Source organism: Drosophila sulfurigaster, chromosome X (assembly GCF_023558435.1).
Source record: "Drosophila sulfurigaster albostrigata strain 15112-1811.04 chromosome X, ASM2355843v2, whole genome shotgun sequence".
NCBI lineage: Eukaryota > Metazoa > Arthropoda > Insecta > Diptera > Drosophilidae > Drosophila > Drosophila sulfurigaster.
Genome location: NC_084885.1, coordinates 27,050,084 through 27,066,849, shown reverse-complemented (window position 1 = coordinate 27,066,849; position 16,766 = coordinate 27,050,084). Strand labels below are relative to the sequence as shown.

Below are 16,766 nucleotides of genomic sequence, written 5' to 3'. Positions count from 1 at the left end.
GCCCCTCCTCCGTAGGACGGTGATTTTATTTTTAAAATAAGTACGTAGCAAGTATGTTTGAAGTGGAACAACTGAGATACAGCTTGCATGCCAATGGGTTAATTGTTAACCCATTAAAGCCCCCCCAAAAGCCGTATACCACGTAATTTGTTTGCAATACCAAATTTAATTGCTTCTTGCGAGCCTAAAAAACCAATACCAAAGCAGGAGAGTGTGTGTGTGGCATGCCACAAGTATTAATCATAGTCATGGCATGGCCGCAACGAAAAAGTCAATAAGTGGCAACAAGCAATGCCCCAAATGAATATAAATGCCACACACACACACACACACACGCACACATGCACACACGCACACATACACACATGCACAAACATTGTGACAAAGGTCTAAGCCATATATCCGCATTCGCATTCACATTCGCAGAGCGTTAAATGAAGCGAGTCTGTTGTCCTTTTTTAAACTTTAGTGAGAGAGATGGAGAGGAAGAGGAGAGGCTGGAGCCTAGCTTAAGCCTATGCCGATGCCTTTACGCTTCAATCAAGAAATTACGCATGCTATTTTTCATGCCACACACACACACACACACACACATACACACACTCGCACATCAACTGGATTTGCCGCTGTGCAAACATTCATTTTGTGGCCTTCTGTTTTTTTATGTGTTTGTCTTGAGGTCGCCCTCGCGTTTGACACTGACAGGCAGCGCCCCATTCCCCATTCCCCCCTTTGCCCTCCCTTTACTTTTGTCCATGCCTTAACGCTGGCAGCAATCACATGTTAATTACATCAAGTGACCCTAAGACCCTGCTGCTTCTGCTGCTGACATGTCTGTGCATGCAGACGCACTTTGATTTCAGTTTATTTCGTTTACTTTATTTCTATAAATCAACTTAGCAATAAATCCATTCATTGCGTCCCAAACATACAAATTAGGCTCATCCTTAACAAATTGACAGCAATGTTAATGCGATATTCAGCTGATCGATCCTATTTTGGGGACGTATTATCTATTAACAAGCTATGCATTTCGTATTCTTTTTACCAATTTCTTAACTTTACAAGTCAATCAATATTTTTTATGCGGTTTAAGATATTTCATATATAAATTCATATAAAACAAATAAATAAATTTTTAAAAATAATGCAAATATTTCATGGAATTTTAACTTGAAATCTATTATTAATATACGGATTTTATATTTTAGTGGAATATTTCAACTTGTCTATACTAAATCACAAGCTAGCAAAAGTTTAAAGCCGATTTTTAGTAAATACTCGTACAATAATAACAATAGAATTTATGATATCTAAGTATTTGGCAAACAAAATGCTGGCACTCTGGTATATTTTGTACTTTATGGTATATTTTCAAATACATATCTTAATATTTTTTCGGTATTTTAATTTTGTATATTTTTGTATATATAGTTTTCTTAAAAATAAGTAGAGGGTATTTCACAGTCCAGCACACTCGACTGTATGGTAAATTTTGAGTGTGGTATTATATCGTTATACCAAATATATGTTTTGGTATATTTTGTTATTTTTAGAAATTTAAATTGGTATGTGTTGGTTTTATTACAAATGAGTAGAGGATATCTGGGTAGATATCCTACTTGGTTAATTTATGGCAATATTACAAGCAAGATAAAATTTATTTTTGTTAAAAAAAAAGAAATATATTTCGGTATTAAGTTTAATAACATAAAGTTTACATATTCAAAGATTCCATGACTCTGCTAAAGTCTTATCAAGGCAAACTCGTTTATCTTAACTATTTTCACGGAGTATAATTCACATTATCTGTCTGCAGTTGATTCAATTGAAATGTATTTTAACATGTCGCGCATAAATTGAATTTCCTCTTTGTTGCTCAAGGTCACATTAATTACTTGATTCGCTGTCTGTCATTAACTTTTGCCGTCTTTCGTAAGTCGTCGAAAACTTATGTGATTCCTTTGTGCTTTCTGTCTTTCCCACGCAAAAACTTTGACTAAAGCCCATTAGTTTAAATAACCCAAACCAAAACGTACTACGAAGAATATCATGGACAGCTATTAGCAGAAGTTTCACTCAGAGGAGTGTCGACATTCGTCTCGTATTGAACTTAAGCCCCTGCATAGACTTACAATCATTGATATAGTATACTATAAGCAGCCTCTTGACAGTGTTCCCCAAAAAAAGAATCCTTAAGGATGATTGCGATAGGCTTAAAACGGAAACACGTTCCTATCATTGGTCTTAAGTGCTTTGGGTTCGTTTTTCCTGTCAGCAGCCGTAATCCAACCGAGTCATAAATATTTAGCATCGCCTTCCTGTAGTGAACGAACAACACAATCACTCAATGCGAATTGGAATTGGAATTGGAATGTCCTTTTGCCACCTTTCTGTATCACTTAGCTCAATTACACTGCGTGCCATTCAAGTAGAGACATCTCAGAATGTTGTATATATTTCATTCGCTGTGGATTAGTCAGGAGATGGGAACACTATCAATGGCCTGCTCTAATGATGCGTAACCTTTTAGCCCGTCATTACACCTGGCGACAATTCAATTAAGCTGCTGGCTTCCTGTTACCAAAAAAAATACCACTATATAATAAAGATGCTGACTCTGAGGCAGACTAAGAGGGTCGAGTGTGCTCGACTGCAAGCCTTCCGTTCTCGAGAAGAACAAAACAGTAAGGGACTATTTTTTAAATATATATACCTAAATAATATACTAGCGAAAATACAGAAATATACCAAAACATTTGGTATGCTGATATAACAAGCGATTTTAACACCGACCGAAAAAATACTAAAATATACCAAAACATTTGGTATATTAATATAATGAGAAGAACAAACCAGTAAGCGATTATTTTTTAAATATATATACCTAAATAATATACTAGCAACAATACAGAAATATACCAAAACATTTGGTATGTTGATATAACAAGCGATTTTAACAAAAATGTGATCGGCTGTGACAGTGCGGGGGTTATCATTTAAATATACCAAATTAATATACCAAAAAATACTAAAATATACCAAAACACTTAGTATATTAATATAAAGAGTTATGCCAACAAAATTGTGATCGACTGTGCAGGATTATCATTTAAGTAAATTTAATTAACATACTATTAAAATACTAAAATATTTGGTATATTGATGAAACATGATGATGTCAACAAAAATTATGGCTCTATCTCTTTAAATTATAATTCAGAATTTTCTTATTTAACTCCTTACTCCAGAATAAGAAACTTCGTTTGTGAGTACTTTTTGATTTAAAAAGTTGAGATCTTGATTTTAAATTTGAACATTTTAGTGGAATTATTGAATAAATTATTATCAATGGCAATCTTGAATCTTGGCTTAACAATTTATCTTCTCGGTTTATCTTTGACATCTTCTTTAAAGTAATAAAGATCTGTCCATTGAAATTTTGTATGAACTCAGTAAAAAATGCCCCAATCTTAAATATTATACTATCTAAATGACTTGCATTTTCTTTAGCATAGTTACTGCTCATTATATTTAGCAATTAAGGCCTATCAAATTACATAGCAATTGACATTTAATCTACTCAAGTTTTTCACAGTCGGCCGACTAACTTTTCTATGTGGGCGCAATTTGACTAGTTGAGTTTGTTTGAAGAAAATTATAATTTAATTAATTAATAAAATTTCATTTTTTGTAAAAACTTCAAGATGTTCCGCATACTAATAAAATTTTGGTATGGGAAAAATGTTAGTACAACAAATTATTATATTAAAATGGCAGTAAAAAAAATTGTATTAATTGTAATTGTATTATATTAAAATGAAATTAAATTGAAATGATTTGAATGTATTTTTATTTATGATGTAAACTAAAATTTGTATTTAAATTAAATTTTAATAAATTATAATCAATTCAATTCATTTGTAAACTAAAGTAAATTTAAAAAAATCAAATTAGTTATTAATTTTATATAATATGTAATGCACGTAAATTTGAATTAATTAAATTTATTTTATTTATTATGCAAATTTGAATTAAATTTGTTGTCTCTGACAATATAATTTATTAACTGTATATTCAAATACTCCGAATGAAATACTTTCCTTTATTTGCTTTGAAATTACAGGGTATTTAAGTAAAAAATACAACTATAGAAAACTGTTTGGTTGTTCATCGCTTGTCCCTGGCACTCTTGTCACTTGATATTGGGCTCGACTTGTGGCGTCGATTAGCGTGCGAGCGACTCGCATGTGCCACACGAGGATGTTTGAGAAGAGAGAGAAAGAGAGAGAGAGAGAGACAGTAGCAGAGGGAAGGGAGAGGGAGAGGGAGTGGGAGAAGGGGGCTACGTCATTAGCTGGGCATCTGAAACCAGCGTCCATAAATAATGATTGCCGTATTCAAATTACAAACGAGTGCAGTACAAACGACAACGCTTACGAATCATTGCCATCAACATGAGCACCCCAACATGAGTTGCCTCTGCCCCGCACCCCACCCCACTTCATCAGCCAACCCCTCTATCCTCCTCCCTCTTCTATCTGGGCATCAGCCGCGGGCGACAGATGCTTAAATGGAAAATCGGCTTCATTTTCCATGTGGCAGGCAATGGACGTGAGCTGAACTACTGAACATCGACTCCGTCTGCATCTCCTGCTCCGTCTCCTGCCCCGTCTCCTACCCCGTCTCCTGCTCCTGCTTCGTCTCCATCTTCGTTTCTCCCTCCTCCCAAAACTCGTTGCTCCATTTCTTGCTTTTGGTCTAGAAACGCACAAATTTCTGGCCAACTTATTTGTTTTTTCCTGCCTGCATAATGTGCGTTATACAAAAAGGATTCGTTATTGTCGGGATTCACGCCCCACAACAAAAAATACAAATAAAAAACTAAGAGGGTGAATTTCAGTGTGTGTGTGTGTGTGAAGCAGATAACTTTTAAAGTTGCCCACTGAATGCGTCGAGTACTTCATTCACTCTCTACAGAGGAAAGACAGAGGTTGGAGAGAGCAGCCATGCATTATTTTTTAGAGAGTTATGTAACAAAAGTGCGTGAGGAAACGAGAAAAGTTTTGTTATTTGCTGAAAGGTATTACTATGAGAACATTCACTCCTCAGAGGCAGCTGGCATTTACTCCTAATTATGTGTTGTTTTTAAGCATTAATACGTTGTTCAACACTAGATCAACAATTATAAATACATTGTACAACACTGATAAAGTGAATGATATTATAAATCTACATTTCCATTCATTAAGTAGTGGCAAGTGGAGAGCACTTCACTAGCAAGTGGCCGTGCCTTATTTTTTAGGGAGTTATGTAACAAAAGTGTGTGAGGAAACGAGAAAAGTTTTGTTATGTGCTAAAAGGTATTACTAAATGTACATATATTAACTCTTCAGAGGCGTTTGACATTTATTACTAGTTAAGTTTTGTTTTTAAAAATTTTGGTAAACAAAAATTGTAAATATGCATTGTTTTATTAGAGGGTTATGTAACATACATAAATGCGTAAGGAAACGATAAAACTTTTATTATCTGCATCTCATAATTATGTAAAAAGTTCATACGTTTTACAACACTAGAACAGCAATCCTATATACTTTATAGAATACTGCTTTCATTTGTTGACAACTCAAGATTCATAAATCGTTTATTTTTTCCACTTCATCAAATTATAAATCAACATTTCCATTCATTCAAAAGTGAATTATTCATTTGGCAAGTGGACAGCACTTCATTAGCAAGTTGTCAGCGCTAAGTGTCAAGTGGCAGTCATCGCTGACAGCCTTTGTCAAAGGTAAATGTGATTGATATGCAACGTGTTTATTTTGTTTTTTTTTTTTTTGATTGAACCTATTCAATATTAATCAACTTTTTGTTTTGTCTACAAAAATTTGCGAACTCTTTCATCAGCATCTTTACTGTTTTCTCATTTTCTGCTTGATTTCATAATTAAAATGCGACTTTCGAAAAGTCAAAAGACCACAGCCGCACAATGTCTGGCTTTGGGCCTCTGGTGTTTTGTTTGCTTTTGTCACCTACCGTCAGTAACCGTCTCAATTTATCATTTACCATATCCCCATTTCATCTCATTCTCATCTCATTTCCCCACTTTTCCATTTCTGCCTCAATTTCTATCTCAATTTCTGTGCTGACGATTTCCCAGTTGAGAATTTTCCATCAGTTCCATCGCTTTTTTTTGGGTTGGTTGCTTGATGGAACATCAAACAGCTGTTTTCTCTCCTCTTAACGGAATTTAATCCCCACACCGTCGCTGTGCACAAAATGATTGCCGTATTAACTGAAGTGCGGTTCAAGTGGTTCATGCTCATAAACTGTTGCTCTATCCACCTACCTACAACTTCTTCTACACTCATCCTCTATTCCTTACTCCTTACGCATTTTGGCGACTCTTACACAGAGAGAAAAGACTACTTACATGTGCCAATGAAAAGACTTAAAAAGAAAATTTTATGTAATGTTTAAGTTAATTTGTTAATATAAGCACAAGAAAAATTGAATAAATAATTAAATTAAAATAACTAAATACAATTAAAAATTTGATTAAATTATCTAAATTTATTTTTATTTACAATTTGTATTTAAGTTAAATTTGAATAATATCTATTTAATTCACATGTGATAGAAATTAAATTTGTCATGTCATCAGATTATTTTCATATATAGACATCACATTTTTGTGTTAAAAAAATGAATCGAAAATTCGCAATACAAGAATATATGCTTAATTTAAAAATGTAAAATACGACCTCAAAAGCTTCAAACAAGTTGAGTTTATTTGATTCTGGGATCAAAAATATACTTGAATTTGAAATAACGAAATGAGGAAATTAAGTCTTAAACATTTTTAATTTAAAATTGCAAAACGCAAAGAATCGTTTTAAATTGAAATCCTAACCGGCAATACAATTATTAATATGCGATTATTAAAAAATTAATAAACCAGGCATATTTTAAATATACATAACATAACTAATTGTTTTCATTCATATTGCAATTTTACATACAATATATTTTGATGTGCAATCTACTTTTCAATCAAGCATAAAACATTGTTGATTCGAGATTTTAATCTTAAAATGTAAATTTAGCATTCAAATTTTGATTTATGATTGTTTCAACGTAACAATAGTTTTTTTTTTTTTATAATAAAAAAAAGCTACTTTTCCATATAGATTATTTTCTCTCTGTGTTTATATTTTTTAAATTTTATTTTGCTTATAATTTCTTATAAAATGACGTAAAATGAATTAAATTGATTTTACAACTCTGTGTATTAATCATTCTTTAGTGATTTTTATTTGTTTATACTTGTTAAATTTTATTTTGCTTATAATTTTTTTTAAATGAATAAAATTGATTTTACAACTTTATATGTGAGTGGGCCCCGATTTTCTCTCAGTGTACTCAGTGTTGCTGGTGTCGGAATTTGCATAAGCTGCGAAGCGGTCACAACTAATAACACAACTTTTGGGACACGGACATCGAGACCACTGTTTTGTGGCCACACTCTTCACACACACTTAATCCATACTCTTCACACACACACTTAAAACAATCCACTCACCGCACACACACACATACAGCACAGCACAGCAAACACTTCATTGCTCGCTGCTGTCCATTTCGGTTCATTTTGCAGCACCGTAAATCAAGGTGGCAGAAAACACAGCACAGCACAGCGCACCGCACCGCAGTTGGCAACCGCCGCTCACCAAAACTTAATGACATTTTATTACAAAGATTTAATAGACTAACGGTAAATCGCTACATAAGCCAAGCACTCCCCCCCCGCCTCCTCCCTTCATCACTCCCTTAACCATGGTCATCGTCCATTTAATATCGTGAATTAATATGCAAATTACAAATTTTCATTTAATCCAATGAAGGGAAATTGAAAATATTTGGTTTATGTGTTTTTTTTGCTGTCCCTAAAGCATATGACCACGCCTCCTACGCCTCCGCAGAGAGATAAAGCAGCTGTTTTATTCACTGAACATTCGATAGGGTTGAAAATTCTACTCAAATTACGAGCATAAAGTTTTAAAGGCGAACAGCTGGAAGAACTTTCATTTGACTTCAAATGAAATCTTGAAATTTTGTCGATATTTCATGCAAAATACATTTTACAGAATATGTTGTATATTGTTGCTACTTCAGTCAGTGAGTAAACAAACTATTGCAGCATTAGAATACTATTTGGAACTTCTATTTATACAAAACATATTTAACGATCTTGCGCATATATTTTAAGACATTCTATTGGCTAGACGGGGGAATCTGTCTATAGTCGGCATTATATAGTATACATATATATATGCTATGATCTTTATGGCTGAGAAATGATAAATTTAGAGTTCTACCTGAGCAAATAAATAAAATTAGGTCATTGTTCTCGATTATGGAATTGTGGAATATAAATCACAATAGAAAATGTTAAAATGTGAGAGATATAAATTTTGCCATTTAGAGACTAAATCAGTTGATTTATTTATTTAGAAAAGTTAAATAAAATGCAAATAATACCAACTGTATTACTAAAGTAATGATTGCAAAGGCCTTAGATCTAAATAAGTTTAATGAATTCAAAGTGGAAAGGAAAACGGGTTCCAAAATTTTACGCATCTTTTTCCACTTGCAAAACATATTTCATATTTCGGTGTAAGGAAAATAGATTCAAAATATTGAAAACATTGTAAGTAATGACAATGAAGACTTTGACATTTATCGCATCTCTTTCATCTTACAAAACATATTTAATGTTTCATTGTGCAAAAATATAGAATGACTAACTAAGAGTTCAAATTTTGAAAATATTAAAACATTAAATATGTTATGCTTATACATATTTCCTATTTCTTTATAAGAAAAAATATTGTATGACAAACTAAGAGTTAAATAGTTTTCAAATTTGATCGCGTTTCTTTCCACCTGCTATTTCAATAAGTAGTTCTTCTCTCGAGCATCGAGCATCGAGCATCTGCTAGTTGAATTCCCTGGCCAGCGTGTGATCTGTGTGATCAACTGTTGTTTTCCCTGTTTTCCCTGCCACATGGCCAATGTCTTTGGCAGCTTTTGGGCTGAAACTCATTTAGTATTTGGTATTTGGTATTTATACAGCTACAACAGAGCACGGCGAGTATATAAAATAATTGATCAGCACGTTGTATGCTCTCGCGCATAAACAGATCAGAAATCACAAATGGAATATTATCGGAATCGAAAGCGAATTGATCAAGTTATAATATCTGTATATTTGTGCAAGACTTACGCATCATCAAGATTATCATCGTCATGACAGCTGTGTTTCTCCTTATGTGTTGTTCTTTTCAATCCCAAATGCAATAAACAAAACACTCAAATTCAGTAATACACTTAAAAAAAAAAATAACTAAACAAAACCAAAATCAACATGGAATTCAGAGCACTCGCGTTCGGGTTTTTTTTTGTTTGATATCAGTTCACGAATGTTTTGTTTTTGTTTTTTTGGCGTCTTTTTTGAAGTTACAATTTTGTTGTTTGGTTGTCGGCTTTGGTTTTGGCGATGTTTTTTGTGTCGTTTGTCGTTGCGCGCAGCCAAAATTGGCAGCGCGCTCGCGTAGCTAACGGTAAGAACTGAAATCGTAGCGATTGCAACATGTGGCATGTGCCTCGTTGCCGGCAAACGCTTCGACACGAAGCATGCAACGAACGAACAATCGCTCGTCGCCTCTCGCCTTTCGCATTCATTCAAACAGCGAAAATCAGCTGGCCAATTTATGAATGAAAAAAGCTGAGCACATTGCGCGCTTCAAGTTCAAGGTGAAAAGCCAGCAAAAAGCTTTGTGTGACGGCCAAAAGCTCTGCACAAAAAATAACGGAAAGCCAAAGCCAGTATGCAAAGGTATTCTAAAGCAAAATGAAATGTTTTAATTCAATATTAAATTCAGAAAATCTTTTGTTTTCTTCGATTTATTATTGTAAATATATAAATCAAATAATGGCAGCATTGATAATACATACTTTTAATAATCCTCAGACTTCGAGTGTAGTTCAAAACCAATAATTAATTTTAATAATGCTTTGACTTGGCCTCGGATGCAAGCTAAGCTGAAACATTTGCTTTCACAGATCTTTTTTAAATTTCTTGGTATACATTTAATAAAAGATTTAATGCAATCATACCTCAAGATAATTAAATTTTCTTAAATTAAAATTAAACTAAACTTCAATTCACTTAAAATGCATTCTAATTATTTCCAAACTCTATTTTAAATCTTGTGTAAAGTCGAAACTTATAAAAGTAAAGGTCCTCGTATAAGAAATATTAAGTATACGCAGTATGTCGCATACGTAATAAGTCTTATATATATAATGTAACGTATATGGATATAAGGTCGTATTCGTAATATGACAGAAACATATTACTTGTGACGTAGACGTAACGTGACTTAAACATAATATGAAGTATACGTAATATTGCAATTCTAACATATATACATATATATGTGACGTTAATGCAATATGTCACACTACGTCATTTCGTATACGTCGTGGACCGTATACGTTAAATGAATATGATAAAATACTAGGCGTGGTCAATGCTGCGTATACGCGATATGATGTGTGGAACGTAACAAATAAACAAATATATACATACGTTATTTCGTATACGCCATGAACCGTATACGTTATATGGAGATTATACGTATACGTGATATGATGTGTGGAACGTAACGTGCACGTAAAATGAGTTAGAAGCAATAAGACAAATATATACATACGTTATTTCGTATACGCCATGAACCGTATACGTAATATGAAGATTGCATACTCAATATGACGTATACGTGATGTGACGTATACGTAATGTGACGTGTGGAACGTAATGTGCACGTAAAGTAACGTAACGAACTATAACGTAAACGTTATATAACGTATACGCACCATTGACAATGGAATGCCTCAAAATTCTATTAATACCGCTGTTATTTACACGATTTGTGCCTAAGATTTTGTCTGTCAGCTTACTTCTTACCAAAACGGGTCTTTCAGATTAATAAAAGTCTCCCTCAGACAACTCGGAAAAGAAAGCTTACACATTTCATGTTGTATGTTTTGATAAATAACTTATTTAATAGTAATAATAATTTAATATACAGCGAAAGAGTAGCATAGTTGTAGAAAGAAGAGGTAAAAAAAAAAACAAAAAAAAATCAGTGATAGAAAAGAGAGATTTCACACTTTCAATAGTGTTGGTAGCTGCTGCTGTGATGATGATGTTGATGATGATGCTGCTGCTGGTGCTGCTGTTGCGCCAGATTGGCCTGGGCAAAGATGTGCTCGATCTCCGCGTCGCTCAGCTGATCAAAGATGCCCTGACCCTGAGCGCCATTGCCTGAGTTCAGTTGCGCCGACTGTGCCCCAACGGGTGGCAGATAACCTAAGAAGCACCGAGAGAGAGAACCGATTAAAAAACCTGCTCCGCAAATAGGAAATTGTTTCAGGACTTACCATCAGCTGGTGCGCTGCCATAGGGTGGCAGGAGGGTGATCGATGGCCGACTGGCTGTGGATGGGGGCTGATAGAAGACCGGTTTCCAGGGCTGCTGTGGTTGCGTTGGCGTTGGCGAGGGAAGCGGCTGCTCGGCCTCGGGTTCGGGAGAGTTGGGAATCTGGGGTGCGGCAATTGCGGTGCCAGAGTCCGGTTGCACCGGCGAGGAGCCGGGCAGTGGGACTATGCCACCCGGAAACTGTGCCTCGGGCTGCACAAATGTGGGTGGCTGTTGGGGGAGTGGCGGTTGCACCGCTGCCGGGAAGAACTGACTGCTCGGTGGCTGTGTGCCGGGACTGGCTGGCTGAGCGGGTTGGGCGGGCAATGCCGGAGTGGCGGGCACGGCGGGAATGGCGGGCACTACGGGTGTGCTGGGCGCTTGGGGGAACTGCGGAACCGGAGGGAATTGTGGGAACTGCGGCACCGTGAACTGGGGGAACTGTGGGAATTGTGGCAGCTGTGGGAATTGTGGCAACTCTGGCACTTGGGGCACCTCAGGAATTTGAGGTATCTGCGGTATTTGCGGCACTTGTGGAATGCTGGGAATGCTGGGAATCTGCGGCACTTGGGGAATGCTGGGAATACTGGGTATCTGTGGGATTTGGGGAATGCTTGGGATTTGCGGAATCTGTGGAATGGCGGGCACTTCGGGCGCTGGTGGAGCTCCAGCAGGCACAAAGCTGGGTGTGACTGGCAATTGTGGTGCTACTGCGGTGCCGGGAAATTGTGGCACAACGGGCACAGCTGTGGCAGTGGTGGGAAAATGGGGGGCAACAGGAAATTGCGGCACCACGGGGAACTCGGCAACGGGTGGATTGACAGCGGTAAAGGTCAGACCGGGTTGCAGGCTAGCCACGTGTTGAACTGGTTGCACTGGCTGAATGGGTTGCACTGGCTGAATGGGTTGCACTGGCTGAATGGGTTGCACTGGCTGAATGGGTTGCACTGGCTGAATGGGTTGAATAGGTTGCACTGGCTGAATGGGCTGCACTGGTTGCACTGGCTGTAGGGGAGGTCCAGGTGCAAGGGGTGTCACAGAAGGCACGGGCGCTATGGTCTGCACGTAGCTGGGCTGCAAAGGAATATAAGAAATAGCGCAAAACTTAGTCGTGAACAGATTTCGGTGAATACCTAGATCTAGTAGTGAAGTCCAAGTCTGGACGCTTAGAATGTTGTAAGTAAAGAGAACTAGTTATGGGTCTGGCTTGAAGTGTAGTTGATTTTGTCTCCTAAATAGTTGGTACTGGTTGGTCTGCGCCATAAGTCTAGGTAGGTCCACCAGGATTAGTAAAAGCTGTTTGAAACGTTTGCGTTCATCTAGGTCTTCTTCTAGGTCTTTTACTAGCTCTATTTGTGAGCTTACCAATATTTCGCATAGTCTAAAACAAAGTTTGTAGTCCAGAAATCAGTCCTAGGTCTAGTTGGGTTAGGACAAGCTCTTTGACTTGTGAGCGCTGGTCTAGCTTTAAAGCTTACGTCTTGTTTTATCCCTAACAGGATATTTTCTAACGTCTATGTCTAGGTGTCACTCTAGGGTAAGTTAAGCTGTCTAAAACATTTAGGGTTCTTCTTGGTCTTTTAGCTTTATTTGAGAGATTACGTCTTGCTGTATCCCTAGAACGATGACTTGAAAGGTCTATGTCTAGGTGCAACTCTAGGGTTAGTCGTTGTCCTCTAATTGTTGCCCTAGACTTGAAGCAACCTCTGTGTCTAACTCAAGATCGAGGACTAAGTTGGTCCTCAAGAATTTCTAGCGTAATCTAAAGCATAGTTTGTAGCCGAGAAAACGGTTCAAATCTCCGACTTGTTAGAAAACCAAACATGGGTCGTCTCAACTTGCAACGATGTGCTTCGGTTGGGTTTAGTCTGGGTCTCGGTCTAAGACCGCGTAGAGTTCAGTCCCGAGCTTAGGGCTACACTCCTGCGAACCTCTAGACTCGTCGTCAATAATTTCTCGCGTAGTCTCAAACTTAGTTTGTAGTCTAGAAAAAGGTTTAAATCTCTGTCAAGTTAGAGGACCGAACATGGGTCGTCCCATCCTGCATTGGTTGGGTTTAGTCTAGGAACAAGCTCAAATTCGGTGTCTAGCGCAGTCCCAAGCTTAGTTTTATGCTCCCGTCGAAGTCTAGACTTGTCGACAAGAATTTCTAGCTTAGTCTAAAACTTAGTTTGTAGTCTAGAAAACAGTTGAAATTATTGGCTAGTTAGAAGAATGGAACATGGATCATCTTATCCTGCAACGATGCGGCTCAGTTGGGTTTAGTCTGGGAACAAACTTAAACTCCAAGCCTAGGTCCGTGTCTAGCTCAGTCTCAAGCTTAGCCAGTCTAGACTCTGCACTTCAGTTAATCATTACGCCCAAGTTCAGGTTTAAAGTCACTCTCCACTCAAACTGCATACTCAGTCCGTCCGTTGTTCAATTCTAGCCTTTAGTCAACCAAAACTTACCTGCACGGCGTGATGGAAGTGCACAGGCTTGACGGGTCGATGCAGATGTTGATGCGGATAGTTGACGCTGTACGAGGATACAACGGCGTTGCCGGGACGCAGCACAAACGAGGGCGAGGCAGCGACAGCGGAGGCGATGCCGCCAACAGCGGCGGGCAAGGCGGAGACAGCGGGCAGCGCAGCAGCAGCAGGCGTGGCCACAGCAGTGGGCAGGAAGGCAGCAGCAGCGGGTACCGGAGCATATTGCTTCAGATGAAAGCCACCAAGAGCGGCAGCGGGAACCTTGACGAAGCCATGATGACGATGATGGGTAGCAGCGGGCACTGCGGCATAGAAGCTGCTTGCCGCCGGCAGTTGCAAGCTGTAGCCATACTGTGCGGCATAAGTGCGTCCCGGCCAATGTCCGGCAGCAAGCGAGGCGCCATGAAGAATGCCACGTTTGTGCTTGTTATTGCTAGGATCTGAGGCGGAGGCGGAGAGGGAGACAGAGGCGGCTTCAGGAGTTGCAACTTCGACTGCTGCCTCTGCCTCTGTGGCAGAGGCTGGTGGCGTCAAAGCGGGCTCGGTTTCAGCATCGAGAGCAGCAGCCGTTGTCGTTGTCGTCGTCGTGGCAAGCGTTGTGGTTGGCGTCGTGCTGGCCAAGCGACTCGAGTGACGCAGACGCAGTGCAGCATCAGCAACTTGACTGTGCAACAGCAACAGCAAAAGAAGCGACATCACGAGCAACCGACGTGTTGAATTACTCCTGCGACTCATTTTGTGTGCGTGTGGGTCTTATTATGTGTGACTTTATTGTAATCCGTTTGGCACTTTCGATTTCAGTATTTTCGTATTGTTGGCGGAGCAGATAGATTATGTTATGTCAACGCGTCGATTGTTGCCAAGAAAATGAAATGAACTTCCTTGGTGTTTGTTGTATTTATAAAGCGGATATCGACGTGCAGCAGGCAGCAGGCAGCACGTGGTGTCATCGCTTGCATACCAAGTACAAATACCCTCCCACTCCCCCCTCGTTACTCCCCTCCCCACTCCTCCCGCCATTGTGTGCTGTGGTCAGTTTATGACTTTTACGCGGCCATTTCACCTGACCCAAACGGCAAATGGACAGCGGCTCATTATGTTGCGACAAGCACCGCCAACGCCACCGCCACCGTCACCGCAAGCACACGATTCGCCGCCCCCAAGTTCCCCCGCCGTCAACAAGCTCCAAAGGGTGTAGAGCGCACAGTGGTGCGAGGTTGTTCAATTCAAAACTTGAATACAGTAGCAGAATTCTTTAGTGCAACTTTTATTTTGCAAATTTATATTTTATTTCGCTTAGTTCAATTACTTTCGACTACAGTTGAACACATGAAATGCAACACTCTCGCATTTTAATTTATTATTGTTGTATTTCATTTTTATATAGGAGAAGCTTTCTTACTTGTTTTTTTAGTCCGTCTAGGCTAAATTTAGTCTAATTTAAACACACAACAAAATCAATAAAACACATTGCTATCAATTTATTTATTATTATTTTATTTTGGTTTTGTTTTCCATTTCCAAATATTCCACTTTCGTAAAGTACAGCAAGTAGTTAACAACCGAAATTCTAGAAAATTATATGTATTAGGTTAATTTATGCTCTTTTAGTTTTTTCTCAACGTATTTCACTTCCTCTTTATATACATTGTTACGTAATTTTTATTTTTTATTCTTGTTTCTACATTACCTTTAAATTATTATTTCAAATCTTAAGTTTTCCATATTCAATTCATTCTCAGAACATGTTTAATTTTCATTGCGTTTCACTGTTTCATTACCATTCGTTCCAGTGCAATGTTTAAACTATATTAAATCTCATTTTTTTAAGTAAGTATTTTATTTCTGCTTAGATTGAATTTTAATTATTTCCTCATTCTTTTCATTTGTTTTTTTTTTACATAATTTTTTAACTTTGTATAGTTCTTAGTAATTACACTTTTAATGTTGTTTGTATTTAATTTCATAGATTTCATAGATTAGTTTTCTTTTATATATTAAGTATTACTTTTATTATTTATTCATTTTAAAATATTATTTTTATTGCCTCATCACACTTAAATTTTCTCTTGTCTACTTTTTTTTTAAATTTCTAAATTTGTTCTTTAATTATTTACTACATCATTGCTTTATCTTCTTCAAATACTTTTGTACCACTGTGCAGTGGCTACTGGGCTGTGCTAGCTCACCTCCCTTTCACTCCCTGTCTCTCTCCCTCTCAGTCCACCTGTCGCTGTCTCTCTCTACGTCTGCCTCTTTGTGTCTTCAGCTGCGCATGCGTTGCACGTTTCTTCACGTACGTCCAAAGTATTGTTTTCATTTCATTTGCTGTGATTTGCTTGCATGTTCCGCATGTTGTTGTTGTTGTTGTTGTTGTCGATCGTTGTTGGGCGTAGAAGGTGTTGGCCACTTTTCACTTTCAGGCGCCCCTCTCGACCAAATATAATAAAAATAAACGGCAGCTCGTCGTCAAATGGTTAAATGTTAATGTTCGATACGAGTACAAATCAAAATCAGCCTTTATTTTATGGCCTGGTTACATCACAACTGGCAACTTACAAAAAAACAAAGTGCAGCTCCCCCAAACTGGGCCAATTATAGCTGCCATGGGGCTGCCAACTTGCTAAGCAAAGCGAAAGCAGAGAGAAAGAGATAGAGATAGAGAGATGAAGAGAAGTTTAACAAAAGTAATTTAAATACCTTGCTAAACTGTCAATTAGGCTGTCGAGCAATTTATTTTAATGGCA

The 16,766-nt window shown here is 37.7% G+C and overlaps 2 protein-coding genes across 3 annotated transcripts in view; both read right to left on the bottom strand.

Annotated features, from left to right (window-relative positions):
• LOC133847087 (relaxin receptor 2) overlaps positions 1-9,628 on the bottom strand; it is a 39,771-nt gene extending 30,143 nt beyond the window's left edge. The window contains exon 1 of one of the 2 annotated variants that reach the window (XM_062281876.1): positions 9,290-9,628. In XM_062281876.1, the coding sequence (XP_062137860.1) occupies positions 9,290-9,314 (25 nt within the window). In that variant the 5' untranslated portion in view covers positions 9,315-9,628. The remainder of the gene's footprint in view (positions 1-9,289) is intronic. The other variant, XM_062281875.1, reaches the window with a different exon arrangement.
• A 1,528-nt stretch (positions 9,629-11,156) lies between these two features.
• On the bottom strand, positions 11,157-14,895 carry LOC133848235 (serine/threonine-protein kinase WNK2). The gene is made up of 3 exons (XM_062283719.1): positions 13,999-14,895; positions 11,512-12,622; positions 11,157-11,440 (listed from the first exon to the last, which is right to left on the bottom strand). Exons 1-3 carry the CDS (start codon positions 14,752-14,754, stop codon positions 11,244-11,246), a joined length of 2,064 nt encoding a protein of 687 aa, XP_062139703.1. The 5' UTR covers positions 14,755-14,895; the 3' UTR covers positions 11,157-11,243.
• Positions 14,896-16,766: the final 1,871 nt, after the last annotated feature.

Coding starts and splice junctions, on each gene's coding strand:
- LOC133848235 (XM_062283719.1), bottom strand. CDS start 14,754: ATGAGTCGCAGGAGTAATTCAACACGTCGGTTGCTCGTGATGTCGCTT. Junction 12,623..13,998: donor ACTTCCATCACGCCGTGCAG/GTAAGTTTTGGT, acceptor ATTCCTTTGCAG/CCCAGCTACGTGCAGACCAT. Junction 11,441..11,511: donor TGGCAGCGCACCAGCTGATG/GTAAGTCCTGAA, acceptor GGTGCTTCTTAG/GTTATCTGCCACCCGTTGGG.